Source organism: Pezoporus occidentalis, unplaced genomic scaffold (assembly GCF_034315485.1).
Source record: "Pezoporus occidentalis ecotype Australia unplaced genomic scaffold, CSIRO_AGI_Poc_V1 ctg33, whole genome shotgun sequence".
NCBI classification, from domain to species: Eukaryota; Metazoa; Chordata; class Aves; order Psittaciformes; family Psittacidae; genus Pezoporus; species Pezoporus occidentalis.
In genome coordinates this window covers 5,030,982-5,051,572 of record NW_026915268.1, presented here as the reverse complement: position 1 = coordinate 5,051,572, position 20,591 = coordinate 5,030,982, and the positions used below count along the sequence as shown (strand labels likewise).

At 41.4% G+C, this 20,591-nt stretch overlaps 1 protein-coding gene and 1 long non-coding RNA gene across 2 annotated transcripts; one reads left to right on the top strand and one right to left on the bottom strand.

Moving 5' to 3' along the window:
• Window positions 1-1,063: 1,063 nt before the first annotated feature.
• On the bottom strand, window positions 1,064-17,225 carry LOC134169022 (kazal-type serine protease inhibitor domain-containing protein 1-like). The gene is given in 8 exon segments (XM_062629238.1): window positions 1,064-1,428; window positions 2,326-2,470; window positions 4,059-4,219; window positions 9,760-10,216; window positions 12,791-12,919; window positions 17,059-17,124; window positions 17,126-17,173; window positions 17,175-17,225. Coding segments are annotated over 8 exon segments (1,173 nt in total). The 5' UTR covers window positions 17,211-17,225; the 3' UTR covers window positions 1,064-1,297.
• Window positions 13,552-15,115, top strand: LOC134169023 (uncharacterized). The gene is made up of 3 exons (XR_009966727.1): window positions 13,552-13,757; window positions 14,052-14,152; window positions 15,022-15,115. It is a non-coding gene; the product is annotated as an uncharacterized LOC134169023 (long non-coding RNA).
• Window positions 17,226-20,591: the final 3,366 nt, after the last annotated feature.

Sequence of the window (20,591 nt, the reverse complement as noted above, 5' to 3'; positions counted from 1 at the left end):
CATTTCTTACTTCGAATGAAACTAATGAATCTTTTCAGTGACACAGTGGCATACTTTCTGCTCATGAGTTGACAATACTCTAGGAAGTCTGAAAAAAAATAGATTCTTCTTTGCTTGTTTGCTACTTGGACAAAGATCAATAATACCTCACGGCAAACACAGTCTATAGCCAATCTCTTTATCTAACTCAAATTGAAAGGAAAAATCTGCCTAATTGCAAGAAAGCACAAACCAGCCAGCGTGTTAAAGAAAATTTGTGATGCCCTGTATATACATTAAAACAATCTATGCTGTAGGTATATGCATACAGTCGGGTTACCTTTAAAGCTTCCTTAACACCATTAACTTAAATTACTTCAGTGCATCCGGTAATGACTACAGATTTTTGTCCATTGGATAAAGATGACTGACTGGAAATACTGAGGCTTTGCATGTAGATGCCTGAACTTTTTATTCCTTAGGCATTAACACCATTCAGTAATTTACTGCTATTCATTCATCCTCAGCCAATGGACACCAGTAGGTATAACTGTCTCTCAAAAGTGGTTTTCATAACTTAGAATCTTCTGTCATACATTAATTCAGAGCCAGAGGCATGCTCATCTGATTGAGTGCACAAGAGACCTTTTCTGAGTATTTGTGAGTACTGCTAGTAAAACTATGCAGTTGCTTTAGACTGCCATTGCTTCATATATCTATTAAAAGTAAACAAAATAACCCCCAACAGAGAGAGAGCTTGCCCTTGATGAGACTAATGATGGAAAATTTCAAATAAGAAGGAAAATCTTGCTGAAACTTAGGATAAAACATAGACTAAGGAGACTGAAGACTGTTTTGCAGCCTTCACGTTTAGGCTTGTTGCCACATGAACAATCTTCTGATATTTCTAAATACATTATAGAAAAAAGAATTGATACAAGGTTTGTGTTTTTTTTTTGTTGGTTTGTTTTTTTTTTTTAACTATGAACATTTTTTCCAGACAGAAGGCTTGAAAGAAATTACAATTTACGTCTTAAAAATGAATATAAAATGTGATCCATTCAGTATACTTTGTAGACAGGTGCATGTTTAAGGATTTTATTCAACAGTCTGAATGTGTGGGTTTACAATTGCTCTTATTTCTGGTCAGTACCATGATACACTGCAGCCAAAGTTGAATTTCAGGAAGGTGGATACAGAAGTGAGTATGTGTATTATCAGTGGGGCCATTTACGGCACAGAGACTACTAGTAGATGTAACAGAGTATGAAAGGTATTGGACAGCAGATGTATAAAAAAACTGTTATTCAGAGTTGTTTCAATTTTCATAGTCCCCGGATTCGTATTCTTCATCATCTTCCTCATCAGAATGGTCATAATACTCCCCATATTCAATGCTGTAGCTTGCACTTCTACTGCCAGCATTAAATGCAAATGAAGGAGATGAGCCTGCAAGACATAATTAAATCAGGTTAAATTAGTTGTACATAGGAACAGAGAGGAAAGATGGGTTTGGATCTCTATGGCAAGCTCAGTGTTTCTGAATCCTCATTATCTATTCAAAGGAGAGGGTTTTTAACTGATGGCTTGACCCAAAGCTTATAGGAGCAAATTTCTAGATCATTCACATTTTAAGATGTTGAAAATATACTTAATTCCCTACACTAGTAAACTGAGATTTCAGTCATCTGCAGATCATATGTACCTGAACTTACAACCAGAGCCAATAAGTTTGAAAGCCACTTGCACAAACAAGGCCAGTGACAAACTAGACCAGTGACAAACTCCTCTAGATCACGGGGCAAATATAAAACAATGCATCTTTATTCCATATTTGCCAGGAAACCCAGTTCTCTTCAGAGGAAGAAGGGTGTTACTCTGCAGGACTAGGCCTGATGCAGAATGATAGTAGAGCTGTTTCTTACATCTTTTCAAACACTCTCATTAAGGAGCAACAGGTGTTTCTTTCCTAGTATATTGAAAAATAAAGAGCTAAGCAGAGTTGCCATGGTTCAGAGACTACCCCAGCTACAGCAGCTGTTCTGGGTGAGAGTTCCTGTTAACATCAGAGGAATTCTGTAGGATAAAGGTGAGTGGAGTGGGATGTGTCTCAGTTGTATGGCTACAGTCCACAGCTGATTTCTGGAAGCTGGTGTAATACACAGCAGAATATTACACTATTAACCCATTAGGTGATAAAGTAGAAGAAAAGGACAGAAAAATTAAAATATGGACATCTTTAGGTGATTTCTCATATCCTTCATTTGCATTCTGACAAGCCCATCCTTTGCAGCCTGCTTGTATGCATTCTTATATACTTTACATCCAAAACCCCAAAATAATTACCATCAATGACTTTCAATCTTGCAGAGGCATATGTGGCACCATGCTTATTTTTGGTGTGGCAGATGTAAACACCTTCATCTGATTTTTTGAGGCCTTGAATCTGCAGCCAGCCTGTCACACCATATTTCTGAGGCCCACCTCTTGCCTTTAAGAAGAGGAAAAAATAAAGTTGAGATTAAGTAGCTAGAAGACACCGTGATATTTGTCAAAGGAACTGTTGATGGATTAAACATCATTCCAAACTTGTAACTGCTGCCATGTTTTCATTCTGCTTGGTTCTGCTGCCCTATGTTTTAACTTACTGCTCTGTGTCTCCGAGTTCACTCTTCCCCATCTCTGCTCATTAAACTTCGTTGTCCTTCACAGTGCTCTCATTTCTGTTTCCTCCATGCTACGGACTCCCAGTGTTCCTCCTGTCTCTTGTCCCAGCAGCACTTCTTGTTGCTTGAGAGCATTGCTGCCTCTTCTCAAGCTCGTAAGTCTTTTCAGCATGAGAGTGGCAGGTGGGTCTGGGTGAGTTGTTCAGGGCCAAGGGGCCTGACCAAGCTGACACTCAGCATTGGGGTTTTAATGGATTGACATGACACACCATAAGCTTTCACAATTCACGACAATCACTGTCAACTGGCTTGGGCTAAAGCCTCTTAAAGCGGGGGGGGGGGGATTTCTTTTCCAAACAAAACCATTAACACATGTTAACAGAGATGCTTTTGTGGTGAATCTATTCATGAACTAAGTTAACAGGGTTCAGTTTAGCCTCTGAGCTGGACAACATTTGCATGTGGCTCCTTGCACCATTCCTTCTGAGCAATTTTAAGTCTGCTGATCCCACTTGTGTTCATGCTGCATCTGGAAACATTTCTAAGTAACTTAGACTCTTAGTACTTTTGGTAATTTACTTAGCTTTTTCTGTGCTTTTGCTAGCTACCTTTTTGTTGAGGTTGTGCCCCATGTCCATTTTATCTTACCACTCCTGGGCTGTGTAAGCAAAAAGCTAGATTTGCCATGTATTTCTCCATACAGTCTCTGTTCATCTTCTTTGTCCGCTGGAGAAGCATGCAGGTGCGGCTTCAGCCCTACTGCAGTCTGCTTGTACATCTGTTGTTGTTAGCTTGTCTCCCCAGAATGTTATTTCCATTTAAAAGAATTAGCATTTTGATTTATTTAATTTTAGCTTAGACTTTCAGGCTATTTCTAGGTTTGCTTGAAGCCTGTACTAATGTCATTCCACTCTTTCCCCTTAGATTAAAACACAGTATCCTCCATAAAATGAGCAAATTTTTTTGCTTTCTTTTTGAATGTCTCAGGGACTGAACTGAAATGGCAGGTCCCAGAAACAGCATCTTGCAAAGGAGTTTAGATACTATGCAGAATTATGCAGAATTGTGCTTCTGCATTAAGAGTAGAAAAATTATTGCCACCCTTTCCAGAATGCACCCACCTTCTTTTAGGTAGTAGCCTAAATGGTTCCCTTTGTATGTTCAGTCAGTTTTTCCAGAGTCATACCTACATCAGGACAATCTTCATCAGGAAGGACCCTGTCTGTTGTTTCTTTTGCTTAGACTGCTAAAGCAGTGATCCTTGCATTGACTGAAATCATAATTCTTTACATAGTCACAGGACCTCTACTGCGAATCTGTTCATTACCGCACTACTGTATTCTGCAGGAGGAATTCACTCATCCCCCTACTCCTTCGTCCGAAACCATATGACCTGGAGAAGTCAGGTTTTACCTGTACAGAGAGGTGGGTATCATCTCCTGGCAGGAACATTTTATTCCCCTTTTTTTTCCACTCAAGATGTGGCATAGGATAGGCTGACACCTCACAGCCGAAAATGACATCATTTCCTGTGTAGTTCTGGGCATCCTGAGGTGGCATAGAAATAACAGGAGCTGCAAGGAACCAACAGCACAGTGCTTTAGGAGACAGTGAGCAAAGGACAACACAAACACAAAAGCATACAAACATTAATTCCTACTTTACGTTATAAAACCAGTTTACCTTTTGCCATCTCACACTTTATGAAGAGCCACATGATTCCAAGCAGCTTTTAAAGCTCAGAATACCTGTGTCCCCTTAAAAGGTGAACAGAGTTTTCAACAACTCTCCCTCAAAGGACCTGTCTGTCCTTCCCCTTGCACATGATCGTGAAACTTAAGCAGAAATCAAAAGTTTCATTTATGTCCCGTGAACTGTTACCATGGACTAGACTCAAGGCTCCACAGTCAAGCAGCCAGTACTCAGCAAGACCTTCAGAAGAAAGCCGAAGAAATTCTGTAGCAGACATCACAGAGTAACTTCATTGTACATAATTCTTGTGAATTTCTGTTACATTTTGGCTATCTTAAAAGTGAAAATAGTGCAATTGCTAGTTTGTCAGACTGTGTTTACTGACTACATCGTTGCTTTGAGCTTGCTAAGATCTTGTCCCCCTCTGTTACCCATGGGACTCATTGCAACAAGTTACAGAATAACAGCATTAAATATATTCCACATTTATCCAGAATTGCTATCGGTTTCATCTGATGTTCTTGTTATGAGACAAGGAATAAAAGGGATTGAAATCCGTTTATTTTGTAAGGTTTTATGTTATGTTTATTACAATAATTAGATTTCCACTTACTTGTTTCCTGTTCTCTTACCCTCACCCCCTCCACCGATTTGGTTTTTGCCTCTGTATGATCCTTTTTCCGAAAGAAAAAGCTGACGTTAACCACGAGAGGGAGCCAGTCCAGGGATTTGAAGACAGGAAAAATAAACTATCACCTGATGCATTCATACATCATTTACACATCCCTCTGTAAGCATGTGTGAATATACTAAATGTTAACAGGAGACTATGATATTGAGGAGAAGAGAGAAAAATAACAGTTACTGTTATCACACCTCTCCTGTTTTGGAGATCTCTGCTTTTTTTTTTTGCTGACCTATTCGTCCTCAGCAAGAAGTGTTTTTCCTTCTAAAGTCTCTTTTCTTTCTATCTCCATACCAGTGTTTAAAAATTTATATGTTTTCTGGGCCATTAGATTTGTGTTTAATTATTGCTTTGATTTTTGTACAGATCCCAGATGCTTGGAAGTAGAAATTTATGGTAAATATATTTTTACTTGCAAGATTTGAATCAGTATGTACAGCATTTATGGTTCACCATTTGAAATAGCAACAGCCTATTCCAGGTATTTGAGCAAAGTTTCTAATGCATTTGTCAGTTTTTCAGAATTTATATCTGCAGAAAATGTCAGATGCATCCTGAGTAAAATTGATTGCAAACAAATTATACAGCAAAATAATTCCCCATTGATGAATGACACATTAAACAGGAAAAGTAAAGTAAGGCTCTCAGGCTAGGATACTTAAACCCTTAAGTGCTCATTCTTTCATGAGAACTGTATATTGTTTCAAAAATCTTGTCTTCAGATCAGCATTAACTGAATATTTTGGTTGAGAATTTTTTACCTATGAACTTACCACATATGGTCTGATATTAAAATATAATTTGAAATATTAAAACTCAAAGCAGCCATGTTTCTTTTAGTCATATGTGTGTTGTAGTTAAGCTTAAAGTTAAGTGTAAAATAGAAACCAAATGTCTGTGTTGACTCACATGAGTTCTTTAAATTACTGCTGTAGAGGGACAGCAGGAAAACCTCTTTAAATAGACAGATGCTGCCTGACTGGTGGTTTTGTTGTGGTGCTAACACAAGTGTCTTGTGCATACACCAACAACACTGAAGTGTTGCCAAGATCTGTCCTACTTACGGGAGTGTCCACAGACATAGCTCAGCTCTGCAAGGGTGAGAGCTCTGGCTTTACCATGCAGTGTAAATGTACCCTTAGCCTAGAGAATTAAGGGTCTCAATTACAGATTCATTATAGCTTTTCCACTAGGAGGAATTTATCCAGCACTGTCTACCATACATGAAGATGAATTCCACACTGGAAATACATCTTCCATTAACTGTAAGGAGAATACTGTGACAGCTTGGAATGCTGAGGTAGTATGCTCAGTTCCACACAGCTGGGCACTTCTATAGGGGTAGTTAAGGCTTTGCTGGAGTGTGGCTGACCAGGACTGGCAACATGTGAGTTCAAACTCATAGCAAGTAGGAATAACCAAACTGCCTTTTCTGAATCTGAACGTTCAATAAATACCTGCATTACAGACTCAAATTTGAAGTGCATCCAGAAATAAAATAATATACATCTCAAGCCACCATTTTGTTCTATTTTACAGAAGAAAATTGAAGTAACAAGATATCACTTTAACACAAATTCCCAAACTTTGGGTTTGTGTGGTTCAGATTTTGTGTTCAGCTAAATTCTGCCATGTGTATCTGTGTGCACTTTTTTTGCATAACTGTGTCTTTAGAAACAGATCTTTACTGTTATAATAACATGTCATTTTGATTCCTGGAGTATATGTGCAGTAGTTGCTCCTTTCCTTTTACAGTCCCCATTGTGAATTATCCTCATGTATTATAGAAGAAATAGACCAGAAGCCAGAAAATGTCAAAATACTGCTTCACCTTTCACAAACAACATTAACCCAGTATTACCCCAAACTGATGAATTAGATATTTATTTTTGCCTTAACTAATTTTTTCTAATCTAGGTCTGATTTGATGAAAATGGCAGAAAATTCCATGGCTTATTTGTTTTTTAATCCAAAATTTACATTTAAAATAATCTATGTGACATAGCTAAATACAGAGAATCACTTCTAGATTGTTCTGTTACATCATTAAATCATCAGCAAGAGAGGTTTGAATGTGAATGGGGATGAATTAAGTGTGGAGAATCTACATATAATTAATGTACTTGGTAGCCTTGGTAAATTATTAGATAAACTGATCAAAATTAGCTTTCAGGAAAAGAAAGGCTTTTCCACTGTTGTTTTGGGGAGCTGGGCCTTCTTCTTCTCCGTTTTCTGGTGATGCACTGAAGAGAAAAGGCTATACTCTTGTGATGAAAGGAGTTTGTTGTTATCTATTTATTCATTGCTTGCTGCATACAATTAATCCATTTGGCATCAATAGGAAACAGCAGATGCTTTGAAGGAGAAATAACAAAACAAAGTTCTTTGAGTTGAGTGAAGGTTGTATTTATAGCTTGGTACCGAAACCCCCCAGTGTTCAGTGTTTGTTTCTCATGCAAATTGGAGTCAGCGGAAAGCGAGTGCCGCAGCGAGGCTGCTGCTCTTGGAGCCAGACTCCCTGTTGCCTTTTGTCATCAGTTGCAGGCGTGAAAAAGCAGCCTAAATCAGGGAGCACCTTCACATGCCTACTGTGCTGCTTCAGACAGCTGCCTTGCCAAAGAGGGGACTTACTGGTAGACTCTCAGAGGAGCCCCGTGGTAGCCCCTGTATATCGTGCTGCTTGCTAAAAGACCCAGACTTCTTGCAGGGTCTAAAAGAGAATCTGCTGCTTTGATCAGCTGCTGCTGATCAGCTGCTGCTCAGAGAAGTTAACAGTTGTGCTTATCCCCTCCTTTCCCCGGCGAGCCCAGCAGTCACCTCAGCGCTCTGCTGCAGCAGGGCACAGACACTGACCTTGGCAGGAGCCAAAGAGACGAGCCCCCATTTTTCTTTAACTGAACTCTGCACAGCACTGACATGGCTATGAACTTCCAACCAGGCTTCTGAGCAGTTCAGTAAGATGAGCCAACCTAGGAAATTTCTCTGCATTCCTGGTGAGAGAGTCCAGCCTTTCTGGGAAGCCAGGGAGGCAGTGGGAAAGCCTTGGGAGTGATTCCTGCATGCAAAGCAGCTCTACATGCAGTGTTATTCACCTCAGGGGTGACTGCAAGGCCCGGTGGATGACAACATCAGCAATTAAAACTGGCAGTACTTCCAAATTAAAGATTTTTATACATGGGCAGTTCTCTTTAATTAATTAAAGCAGAGCATTGCTTTAAGCCTGTAAGCCTGAACAGCTGCCTCTGCTGCAGAGTTACCATTACTTGCTGTAGAGCGGCCCTTCTAAGTGAAATCTGCCTGAAAGGGTTATACCACAAGAACTAGTGTTGGTCTAACCCCGAAGAAGAACACCTGTGAGAGAGCTAACAGGCTTTCAGTCATATTGTGGGCTGGTATGCATTGGGTTTTCTGAATGTCTCTTTACTGACAAGCCTCATTTCCCAACTTAATATCCTAATGTCAAATTCTTTATTGTATTGATTCCTGATTCTTTATTGTATTGTCCTCTTGCAACATGAGAAAGAGGAAAGAAATCTGGTATTAGCTGTTCATCACTTTTCCTTTTAAGCATTCAATATCCAGTGTTCATTCAATATCAAAACACAGCATACAGTCTAAATTGGAGGCAACAGATAGCTAGTGAGGAGTGGGTAAAACATACCCAACTTGCTCTCATATGTGGACCTTTGCCAGAAATGCAATTTTAGATTCCCATAACTGTGACCCATTTGTGACCCAATTTTAGATTCCCATAACTGAGACCTCTCCTACTTCATTTCTATGTCATGTCTATTCTATGATTCTATGATTTCAGAAAATATCCCATTAACTTGTTAAAAAAGAATAATTTCTCATTCAGAAAACAAAAGCCTGTTCACTTTTTCATTTTATATTCATGTGACTTAGGTGAAAGGTACTCAGGAGTAAAGACTTGTAATAATGTGAAGAACAAGAACAGTTTATGAGCAAGAGACAGGATTCCCCAGTACAACCCTGCTAAGAATCCTTCCACTAAAAATCATCACAGACAGCTGTTCATGCTCTGTGCATGTATTTAGGGAAATAGTTTCAGTTTGATTTTGTTCTAATATTTAGATTTCTGTTTCATGGGTTAGCTAGATTTTACAATGATTCCAAAACTCTGTTATCTTGGACTTCTTTGCAAGAGCAAAAGACCTGTTAATTAAGCCTCATCTTCTATTGTCTCTACACTGCTAATCATATATACACACAGGTGGATACACTCTGCATACACATATATATATAAACACATACATACATGTACATGTATGTGTATGTATATATATATATATATATATATATATATATATGAATAAGGTATGCCTTGCTCTCACCACTTCAATATAAGGTCAGTCCTCATATAGTTATTTGTCCAGTCCTCCCAGACTATCCTGCAAGCTTACCTCTTCCCAACTACACATTCTTGTAGAAAATACCTCATATTCTGCTTATTCAGAGCAGAACTAGTCTGCAGATCTGTGGCTTAGTAGTCACCATGTGATTTAATCCACTAGTCTAATACAGAGTCTAGTAACATACAAAATTACCAGCTGCTGAACCACAAAGTAAATGCCTAACACAAAGTAGTATTATAACAAAACAATGATAAGAAAAAAGCAGAATTAGTTTAAGAAAGTTAGACTAGAGCATCTATTACATGTTTGAAAATAAGAACAAGATCATTTTTCGGTTTAGAAGTGCCTCTGTACGTATTACCTGATTCACATGGCCCTTTGTGTTTCATGCTGATATTTCTTTTTGTAGCATAAGCCTTGTTGAATTGACATATGTTCTCGTAGGTTTTCCCTTCAGGTCCACAGATGCTTTCTTGAGACTTGCACACACACTGAGGTTCAGGGACTTCCCCAAACCTTGCTTCATCAGCATCCAACCTGCACTCGAGGTTGTCCCCACATTGCCCATAAAAATGATTGCCCTGGTCCAGGTCGCAGATCTGACCTTCCACATTCCCACACTCAGGACAGCAGCCGCAACGGTCCAATACAGTCCCAGCTGGACAGTCTTTAGGCTCAGAGCAAAGTGCCAAATTGCATTTTCCACAACTATCTGCTTCCCTTAACAGTCTCCACCAGCCTCGGTGGTACAAAGCAGGGAAACTCTGAGAAACCTGCACCAGCACTACCAGCACTGCTGTAACCATTGGGTGCTTCATCTTCAGAATGTAACGATCGAGCAGAAAAGATCCTTGGAGTAAAGCCAGGGGCAGAAAAAAAAAAAAGAAAAAGGAAAAAGAGAGCAAGCTAGTGAGAGAAAAACAGTACAATCCTTTTGTTTTAGAATACAAATTCTACTGCAAACACAGGCTCTAAGAAGAAATTAGCATCAGATTCCTAGTCTGAACTGGTAACAAAAATGCATGCAAACCCACCGGCTTTTCTCTAATGCAGTTTGGAATGTGACTATTGCTTGCACAGAAACCAAACTGCCCCTTCTGACAGCTGAGTTGAAGCTCTCTGAAAAGCTGTTTGCTCAGTGTCTCCTTGAGCCAAATTTGCAAAACATTGCTCTATTGAACCAGCAGCTATATTGCAGCTATTGTAGAAAGGGGAACGGGGTAAATTAGTGTAAAATGAAGAAATGAACTGCTATGAGCTTGTCCCCTCTCAGCTGAAAAAGTCAGAAAAAGATGCACACAGTAGGACCAAAGATAGCTGTAGCCTTGATAAGACCCTATGTTTTTGAGAACGGAGCAAGGTTTAACACCAGATTTCATCCATTAATGATCACAGCTGGGGTTTCTGAATTAACAATTTACTTACAGGCTCTTTATAAGCAAGGGACAATCCAAGACAGCTGGAATTGACTTTAAACTCTTGGATTTAAGATGAGAGATGATCAGACCCATGGCAGAATCCATCATTCTCTCTACATTTAGTTTCTTTTCAGTGTTTATGGGTGTCTGGTTTGCAACCCAGAGTAACGTGGTCCACACTTGGCTCTAAGAACTAAGTGCAAAAGGTTTAGAACATAGATAAAGGGTGAGCCAGCTGCTGCAGCATCTTCGGGCACCTCAGAAGGGGGGTTTGCTGGAGAATTAGACACATCACTCATCTTTTCAGAGCACTTTTCTGCCTTCATTTCCTAAGACGTGCTTACGCTGTGAATTAGGAAGGAGGATGAAAGAGGTAACTCTGAGATCTTCCCCCCCCCTTTTTCTGTGCATAAATTTCTACCGGTTCAGGGAGATGCATTTGCAGGGTCATTTCTCACCAGGTGTTGCACTTTTCTTTGTAAACTCCCCTCCCTTTCACTGCCAACAAGAGTTCTACTCTGTAGACCATCGGCTGCTGTTTCCAGTGTTCAGGTACAGCTAAGCAGAGATGCATCTTGCTGCCTTGGAGGTAAAAGTGATGCATAGTGGACTTGGAGACCTGCAAATATGGGCCAATGTCATGTGTCAAAGATGACCACTCCCTACAAATGGAACATCTCTGTGTGGTAGCTTAAAATAACTCTGCGTACATCACATTTTCAAGATACACACGTAAGACTAAGACACTATTAATAAGATGAAAGAGAAATCGTGCTTGTGCCTGCTTGTCCTGAAATCTTCCACAAGGGAAGATTCACGGTGCTTAGCTCCTTACAAAAGCTCAATGAAGGATGCATTTTGTTGCACCAGCCTTACATCCTATGGACACATCCACAGAGGGAAATCTTTTGGGAGGGAAGTTTACCTTCCATCCCAGACAGATCCATGGCTTGTCCATGGCTTTTCCATGGATATGCAGAAGTTCAGCTTCATGCCTTTTGCACCAGTTGAGATCACCTCTTGCTTGGAGTGAAGTAGCAGGCTGCTTCCAAATCAGTTCTTTCTCCCAGACTACTGCATATAATGCAATTTCCCCCTGGCCTGCATGGGTGGAACACTTCTCAAGGCCAGCTTGAAGAGACCTATAGGGCACTGCTTATCACTGTGTGATAGCTGGGCTAATTCATATTTCGTAGTGCATGTTCTTGCTTTAAACACAGAATCAGACTGCAAAGGAGTAAATTATGTGTGTAACGGATGCTTTTAACATTGAGAGTTAGAAAAAAAAGAAGTAACCACAGAATTTAATGGGAAATTGATTTTTTTTTGTCCCACTTTCTTATTCTGGTGAATATGTTACATTTCACACTTCCTCACCAAATTCTAATTGGATGTTTAGTTTTGCATTATAGTGTTTACTCATCACTGTCTGTTTTATAGAATCAAGGAATGGTTTGGGTTGCAAAGGACCTTAAGATCATCCAGTTCCAACCCCCCTGCCATGGGCAGGGACACCTCACACTAAACCATGTCACCTAAGTCTCTGTCCAGCCTGGACTTAAACTCTGTCAGGGATGGAGCATTCACAGCTTCCCTGGGCAACCCATTCCAGTGCCTCACCACCCTAACAGTAAAGAACTTCTTCCTTATATCCAGTCTAAACTTCCCCTTTTTAAGTTTTAACCCCTTACCCCTTGTCCTGTTACTACAGTTGTGGGGGATGAATATCTATAGGAAAAGGTTAAGGCTCATATAAAGTAAAAAACAACCATAGTGGTGAAACCATGTGTGCAAAGTGGAGCCAAAGCAAGGGGGAGGCTGCAGGATGCCACTGCCCCTATAAGGCTGAGTTTTGCCTGTTGTCTTCTAGGAATTGTGATCTGAGGGTTGTAAACCAGAAGTATACAAGGAAGTACCTTCTGTGTCCTGAGGAAACCCATCATAAAAATCCTAGAAAGCATTTCTGGCACTTACCTGACTAATGTAATATGAGTTCCTGGTGGGTTCAGCCTCTAAATTATGCCAGTGGTCTCATCTGAACAGCTGCCCTTTAGTAGGCAGTCTGCAGCTAGAGGATATTTGGCTACTGATTCCTGAACTCACCTGGAACAAATTGGGGTGGGGAGAGGTTAATGCCCTGTGGTATGACATGGAGAAATGGCTGATAGCTAGCTAAAATTAGCAAGCCAGTCTGTGACAAGCTGAGAAGAGCATTGCTGTACTTCTCCACACCGGATGGATGTGTGGCAGGGTCAGAGCAAGGGGATAAAGTGGGAGCAATGAAATAGAGCAGGATGAGCTGCTGGGTTTAAAGCCACAGATCTAAGGGCATAGTCCTGTCTGGTTCAGTACTAAAACACACATTATTGCTGTATGCCTCTAACACCTGAAGCATGCTTTGGTGGGTTTGGCAGGAATCACAGATCTTGAATTATCTTAACCCTAAATATCTCCCAGAACCATACACAAGCAGCAGTGGTAATATTAGCATCAGTGGTTGAGCTGCAAGACGGGCACCAAAGCACTGTCTGCTTTTCACACACCATGCCCCAAAAGCTGCCTGGAGAGCTGAGGAGCAGTGCAGATGAAACCTCCACCACACCTCAAAGACGGGGTGCAGTGCATGAGGGGAGCTTTTTACCTTCACCTGTGAAATAACATTTTGGTGAATAATTTCTCTAACAGGCGGGTTGAATAGCATCAGTATGCCTTCAGTCTTAGCAGGCAGGGTATTGGTCATGCAGCAATTTCTTTGGCTTTTTCTGGATATTTCCATATGGCATGATCAGCACAAAGAGTTCTGTCACCATCCTGTGAAAGAACTGGTACCTAAGTTGGGTGATGGGCAGTGGTGGGGACATGGCAATATGGTCCAGCACTTTTGTACCCTCAGACTGCATCTTTCACCAGGACATGGGTAGTGTTTTGCAGAATAATTCCTGTAAGTGAATTGTTAAGGAAATTGTATTCCTGTTCATTTCCTGCCTCCTTCTTGGGGCCCAGTGTTATGCTAAGCTGCTGACTTGTATTGCATTACTTTACTTTGCATGGTAATAAGTAAGGTACCTGGCTGATGCAATTTGAAATCCCATTGCTAGTGATTCCTGAGGTACTGCTCTTTCAGACAAAATGTGGTTCAGCTCTTCATTCTGTTCTTATTTGTGTCAGTATGAGATTTAAGTGAAGGCTTCTGAATCTGGCTCCTGCCAGACTTGCAGATGTGGTTCTTACACAGACACACACAGGAGCCCTGTGAGGAATAATGGCAGACCACAAAAAACTTTGAGATGTCCCTTCTACCTTCTCTGTCCTGCAATGGTGCCTCTCCTTGAACAGGTAAAGGTTGGAAACTACAGTGCTCTGTGTCTTGAGTACCTATTCTTGAGGTCCCTTTAGAGAGAGCAAATCTTTTCTGACTCAACATGTTTCCATCCAAGAAACTTTATAGTTGTATTACGTGCACAAAGGATGCATTAAAGAAAGTTAATGTTTGGTCTGTTATACTGGGCAATCACAGACTACAGGTGGCTGTGCCTGCTGGGTATGTGCATTACCTGATACTGAACCAATCTCCTAGGATAACATTGTCCACACAGTATCCAGAATTGAGCTTCATTTGAAGTGCTCAGCTCCCCTGAAAACAGTATTTGATTCTGGAGAAGTAAGTGACAAATGATGGAGCTTAATGAGAGATGATGCAAAAATGGTTGGATGCCACTTGCAGGTTCTTAACCGAACTGCTGACCAGCAGCAATGCAGGCATGGGGTGTCCTGGCATATACATACTGTGCCTTTGCTGGTGCCCATCCTATTTGCTGACACATTGCTTTCATGACCCTCATCATTAGTGCTGCAAGCGCGTGACGTATAAGTTAATTCTACTGTAACATGATTATTAAATCCATTATTCAAAGGCAGGAGATTCGTAATTAACTTATTCTCCAGCATCAAGTAAATGATTCTGCTGTGAGCTTTAAGAAAGCAATTGATCACTGATACGCAAAATACAGTGGGGCTGTTAGACTAGAAGGCTCTGTAATTGTATAATTAAATTATAAATTTTGCATATTTTAATAATATATTTTAATTATTTTCTTTCTAAAGTGAAAATGTAGGATCATTAACCCTTTTTTATGGTTTTACATGTAATTTACTAAAGGAGCGGGGGGGGGGGAAGAAGGGAAATTTAATGTGTCTCCTGCAAGTTGACTGTTCTCATGTAAGGCTTTGGCGAGGCTTCTGGTGACTCAGCCTGGATCTGTCTCCAGCAGTGACTGACTATAGATTCCTCCTGTGTCACAGTCCAGCATCGCTCTTGGTGACTGTAGGCGCTCAAATTTTAACTTGCAAGGCTAGCGCTGTTCTAGTACTAAATGCTTGGGTTTTATTTAATATACACTTGCTGATTCCTTTTTACTCAAGTAAGTCTGGAAATCACTTTTCACAAGCTGGTGTTTCCTTCCAAGGGCTCAAATATTTGAAGGGTTCACTTCAAGCCTCCTTCAGGTCTCTGCTATCCTTTAAGTAGACCCAGTTTCTGAAAGTTTTGTAGTTTTATCCAGAAACACTCAAGCCTCCTGTTCCATAATAGGAGGATAATACTAGAAACATTTAGGGAATCAGCAGTAGGTAATCAGACATTTCTCTGAAGCTATTCTTTTGAGAAGTGAGACTTACTATGGAGAGACTTGCACAGAAGGTGTCATGGGGGCATTTCCCACCTGTGTCTTGACCACATTTCCAGCCTGTGAAACCTTAGCTGCTCATTTGAACCTTTCTGTATGCACTTTAATCACAAGTGCAATATAGGAGCAGTAGCCAGCATCATTCTCCTTCCTCTCGAGGGAGGAGGGGCATGAAGGTTTGTCCCCTTTCTGCCTTAGAGAGCACTAATGCATCCCCATGTTCTGCACAGACCACAGGTCTCATTTTCAGGTGTCGTGTTCTAGTGCAGCAGCCTCTTCAATTTAACAGAGCAGAAAGGGCTGGAACATATAGGTAAGGCCCTGAGATCCCCAGCCTGTCCTGGGGTTGTGGGTGACACTCACCCATGCCACCAAGGGGTGGATGGTGTGAGTGTGAGAGAGCCCATGTGTGCCTCTTGCTATGCTCAAGCCTTCCTGGGTGCAACTTTCAGCAGTATGTTTGAAGGCTGGCCTGGTCCTTATTACAGACCTGCAACAAACGTGCTCTAAGCATCTGGAGAGGGGCTGGAAGAAAAAACCCAACCAACCAACCCCAAACCAGCATAGTTCTAGCTCTGCCAGTGTTTTGAGGTGCTTCCACTTAGCAAAGACTGAAAAGTAATGTTAGCTCTGGCCTGTGGCTAAAGAGTCAGGTGTGTTTGTGTGTATCTGTCCATCCATTTTGCAGCAGAGGAGTGGTGACAAGAGTAGGCTTAAGCCTGAAGATGACACTGATGCTGTTATGAGTTGCACGTATCAGCAAAGTTCTTAAACAGAGCAAACCCCAGTGTTCCCTGGAAAAGCCTAAGAGAGAGGGAGGGAGATCTGGGAAACTTGCAGACAATGAATATAGAGTAATTTTTCTTGGCAACTTTAATGTTGATGGATAGGACAGTTTGCCTTGTCCAGTTTATATAAGAGCAGCTGATATAAAATGACTTCATAGCTGGATATTTATGAGAAGTTTCATTTCAAATAATATAGTTTTTGCCTCTGGCGGTGCTGTGGTTTAGCCCTGTTATTACTGGGAACTAAATCTTTAGGATATTCTAACTGTAACTGCAGGAGCTGTTTGATCTACTCAGCAAAGTTAATATTTTCCAAAGCAATGGAAACTTTATAATGGAAAGTCTCATTAGCAAAAACTACCTGTCCCTAAAACCAGCCAGGAAATTGGGCACAGAGAGGAAGCTTAGGGGATTTTCCTTCAGCTTCACCTGCCTTCTCTCACAGTATTGCTGAAGAAAGTAGTGTTTTCTATTACAGGAACTGTACAGATAGACTGTAATGGTCCTTCTCTAGAAAAGCAACCAGAAACTGATCTCTGATATAAAGTAAAATTCTCTGCTGCACATAGATCTTGTATAAAACACACTTTATCTCCTGAGGGAAACAGGATACGGTGCTGGACCCTCCCCTTGGGCCGGCACTGCTCTGAGATGGATGCAGAAGAGCTGAGGAGGGGAGTTTTTTAAGTGGAAGGCTTTTTAAGTGGAGTTTTTAAAGTGTCTTTCTTGCTTTGTGTATAAATGGAATATTTTCAAGTGATTCACTTACCCTTTTAGGAGCATCCAGAGTTAAGGGCTGCAGGCCCACAGCGTGCATGGTGTTGGTAGGGTGCCTGGAGTCCCACAACAGTCTGGAAAGGCGGAGTGGGACCTCCTGGAGCTGCTTGGCTGTGCTGACTCCTGCTCCTCCTGCAAAACCATAGATCAGATTCCACACCTTCTTCCCATATCTTCTTTGAAGACACAGTTAGCTCTGACCATTGTTACAAAGGGAAATAGATCTACAGCAGAAACAGGTTCAGACTGTGAGCTTTGCTAATACAGCTTCCAACCAAGTCTTGCAAAAAGCCTAGTGTCTGGACAGCAGTGGTCAGATCAAAGTGACCCAGCAGAGCAGGTGCAGAAGAGAGCAGGAATCTTCTTCCCACCACTGTGCTTTGGTTGGAATTGTTGCAAAATTTAACACTTCTGACAAACATTTATGTTCATATGTGACCAGAGAGCTTGAAGAGATGCACTGTGCTGCCCAGTGAAGGGGACATGCAGGTTGTGTGTGGGCAGGGGAGGCTTTGCTGGCTTCAGTCTGGGGCGGCTTGGACCACTGAGTTGCACAGCCGTAGAAGGTAGAAGTTTAGAGAGGGGACAGCAGGAAGCTTCAGAGTGGGCAAGGCTTGAAGTAAGCTTGGAGGGCAGCACTTACCACTGAAAGAAGGGCTGGGAGCACAGGTATTGCCTCTTGCTGTTAGATTTCCTGCTGTTCTCAGGACTTTGGACTAACAGGACAACGTCAAAGAATCCTGCAGATTGACATCTCTGGGCTTTCAGGCTTATAATTCTGGTCAGGATCTGGTCAGCAATCTCCAGGTAAGATCATTCTTCTAAATACTCAGAGGTTAAAAAGGAAACAAACAGAACTGTCAGTATGGATCTCTACCACAAATGTTGAAGACCACACTGTGCCCCTGGGAAAGATGAGGCTTTTCTAGGGATATTTGCTACTCCTACCTTTTGTTAATGGGTACGCTTTTGGGGTCAGGTCTCTGGGTTCCCTTTGCCAATTTCTAGAAGCACAGTGCTGGTCCTGGACCCTTCACTCTCCTGCTGTTTCTGGGGTCACAGTTCATCTGTGATAGCTCTTAGCTTTACATGGTTGTTTCTAATCAAGGGCATGGTAGCTAGAAACAGCATTAAGTCAGGGAATATGAATTAAAACTGTGCATGAGCATGACTTAAGAAGTAAAGGCCTGAGCCCATTTAAATCAATGGCCCATTAACTTCAGTGGGCTCAGGATTTCACCCTGTTCTTTTAGGTTAGCCAGCTTCATGCTTGAGCGGGCAGGGCAGATGTCTTCGCCCTGTCCAATGGGGCATGCTGCAGATTGTTTTCCTGTCCAGGCTGACACTCTTGGAAGTCTCAGCCTGTTCCAGCTGCAGTGTGGTTAGAGATACCAACCACAAACATCTCACATGCACTGAAAGTCATAATGGTTTTGCATTAATTGCTGACCTGCTTGTCCAAAAGACATGTCTGAAAGCACAAGCTGTCTTGAATTTCTTACATTTGTCATCATGTTTCATGACAACTGACATGAATCTAAATCTGCCCTAAAGAGGCTTTCTATGAAGTGACTACCTCCCCTTATAGAAAACACTATGTCAATGGTGTCCATTGATGCTGCAGTAGTGGATTGCTCTTATTCTATCAATAGAATGAAAATGATATGCTGCTCTCCTGTACCACATACAGCACACTGCAAAGGCAAACCTACTTGTCTTTGTGCTTCAGAGCACAAAGTTGTGGACTGCAGGGAGAGGAAATGCCAGGACATCTCTGGTAAAATCTGAACTGATACTATAAAGCCAAAACTTATTCTCTCCTTTGGGAGAAACAAGGAAAACAAGGCACTGCAGGCGGGCATATGTGTCAAACTGGGTAAAATAAAAGCTCTGGACTGCTGGGAGGACTTGGTCTGACAGCAATGATGAGAGTCATCTGCGTAATCAGACCTTACGTGTGGAACTTTAATTCTGTGTTCTCCGGAGTTTAAGGATTTGTATTCTGGGGGGGGGGGTCTCAATCCAATAAAATATAATAGAGTACCAGACTGATAAAAATCTACATGCTTGGTAATTTGGTGGAACTGAAAAACCATTGAAACTGAAACAGGCCATTTCTGTCCAAATCCCTCTGCTGGTAGAGGTTTGGGTAAATGGCCGAACTCTTCAGCGTGGCTGAAAGTAAAACCCCTACAACACACTGAGAAAAACAAAACCAGATGATTTCTTCCTTTTCTTAGTTCACAGTTCTTAACTCTTCTGTTCATTTAGCTTACTAGCAGGGATGATCACCCAGATTGTTAGCTCCCAAATACAGCTTTCTTGTTTGCAGTCATAGGTTCCTGCACTAATCTGATGAAAAAAGTAAGACATAGCACAGATTTTCGTGCCCAACCAAAGCAGCTTGCAGTTCAGTATCGAGTTCTCCTGGTGAATTGCTGGGAGCAAAACACAATTAAAAGGAGTTTCAAACCACAGGAATTTTGAGAACTGCAGCCTGTTTGAGACAGATCTCAAAAGGGGAGGGAGAAAGAAAGAAAATGCATCAAATTATTCATTACAGGCTGAACACTCACCTCAGGTCAGCAAGAGGCCCATTGTCTGATCCCAAATGTAACAACAGGCTGTAATTTAGAACAGCTTTTATTCATCAATGAAGAGAAAAGTTATTTCAGTGAGGATCTGGAGAAACCCTGTGCCAATTGTAAGCACTAAACAGTCTTCCTGTGTGAAGACATGGCTTGCAGTCTGGCTGTGTGTTGTGACACTAAATACAGTAAGCAAATGAGAGTGGGGTCTGCTACCAATTCAAGCAGTAGGTTTGGAATGGAATTAACCTTTTAAAAATGCAAAGTATTCCTTACAGCAGATGGTAGTGTTTGCATGTACAAATACCTCTTGGAAATCATAATGTAAACCACATGTTCTGAAACCCCTGAGCTGAGCCCTTCATCATCCTGAAAATGAAAACTCACTCTCTCCCAGCTCACGCTGGTGGATGCTGCATCAGGACCAGCTCCTGCTTGTGCTGGGCTGAAGAGGGCACAAGAAGAGTTAGAGGCAAAACAAGGAGTGGGGAGGGGAGCATTGAAAGAAGCAGGGGGATGTTGGGATGTACTAAAAGGTGGTGGTATTTCTCTGTCACTCACTGCTACGGGCTTAGGCATATATATATTAGCTCTAGAAGAGGGCTGCAAATAGGCTATGTTAGCCTATTTTAACTCTCCTCTGTAGTGCTGTGCCTTTATACTTTAAACCGGATTAAATGAATCCCAAAAATGTTTCATGCTGCTGTGGCTAGACTGCTTTTGGTCCCAGTGCTAGCTAGGGTGACTCTCTGCAGCATGTTACGAGACTTTGTATTCCTCTGCGTTGCACCAGATACAAGCATTTGCATCTCTTGAGAGCTCCTCAAGTTCCTCCTGTTGGCTGGCTCACTATCCATTCTGCTTTCCTATGCTAACACATATTTACAAGCATTTGTCCACAAAGCCTTAAAGTGCAAACGTTCTTAACAAGAGACAA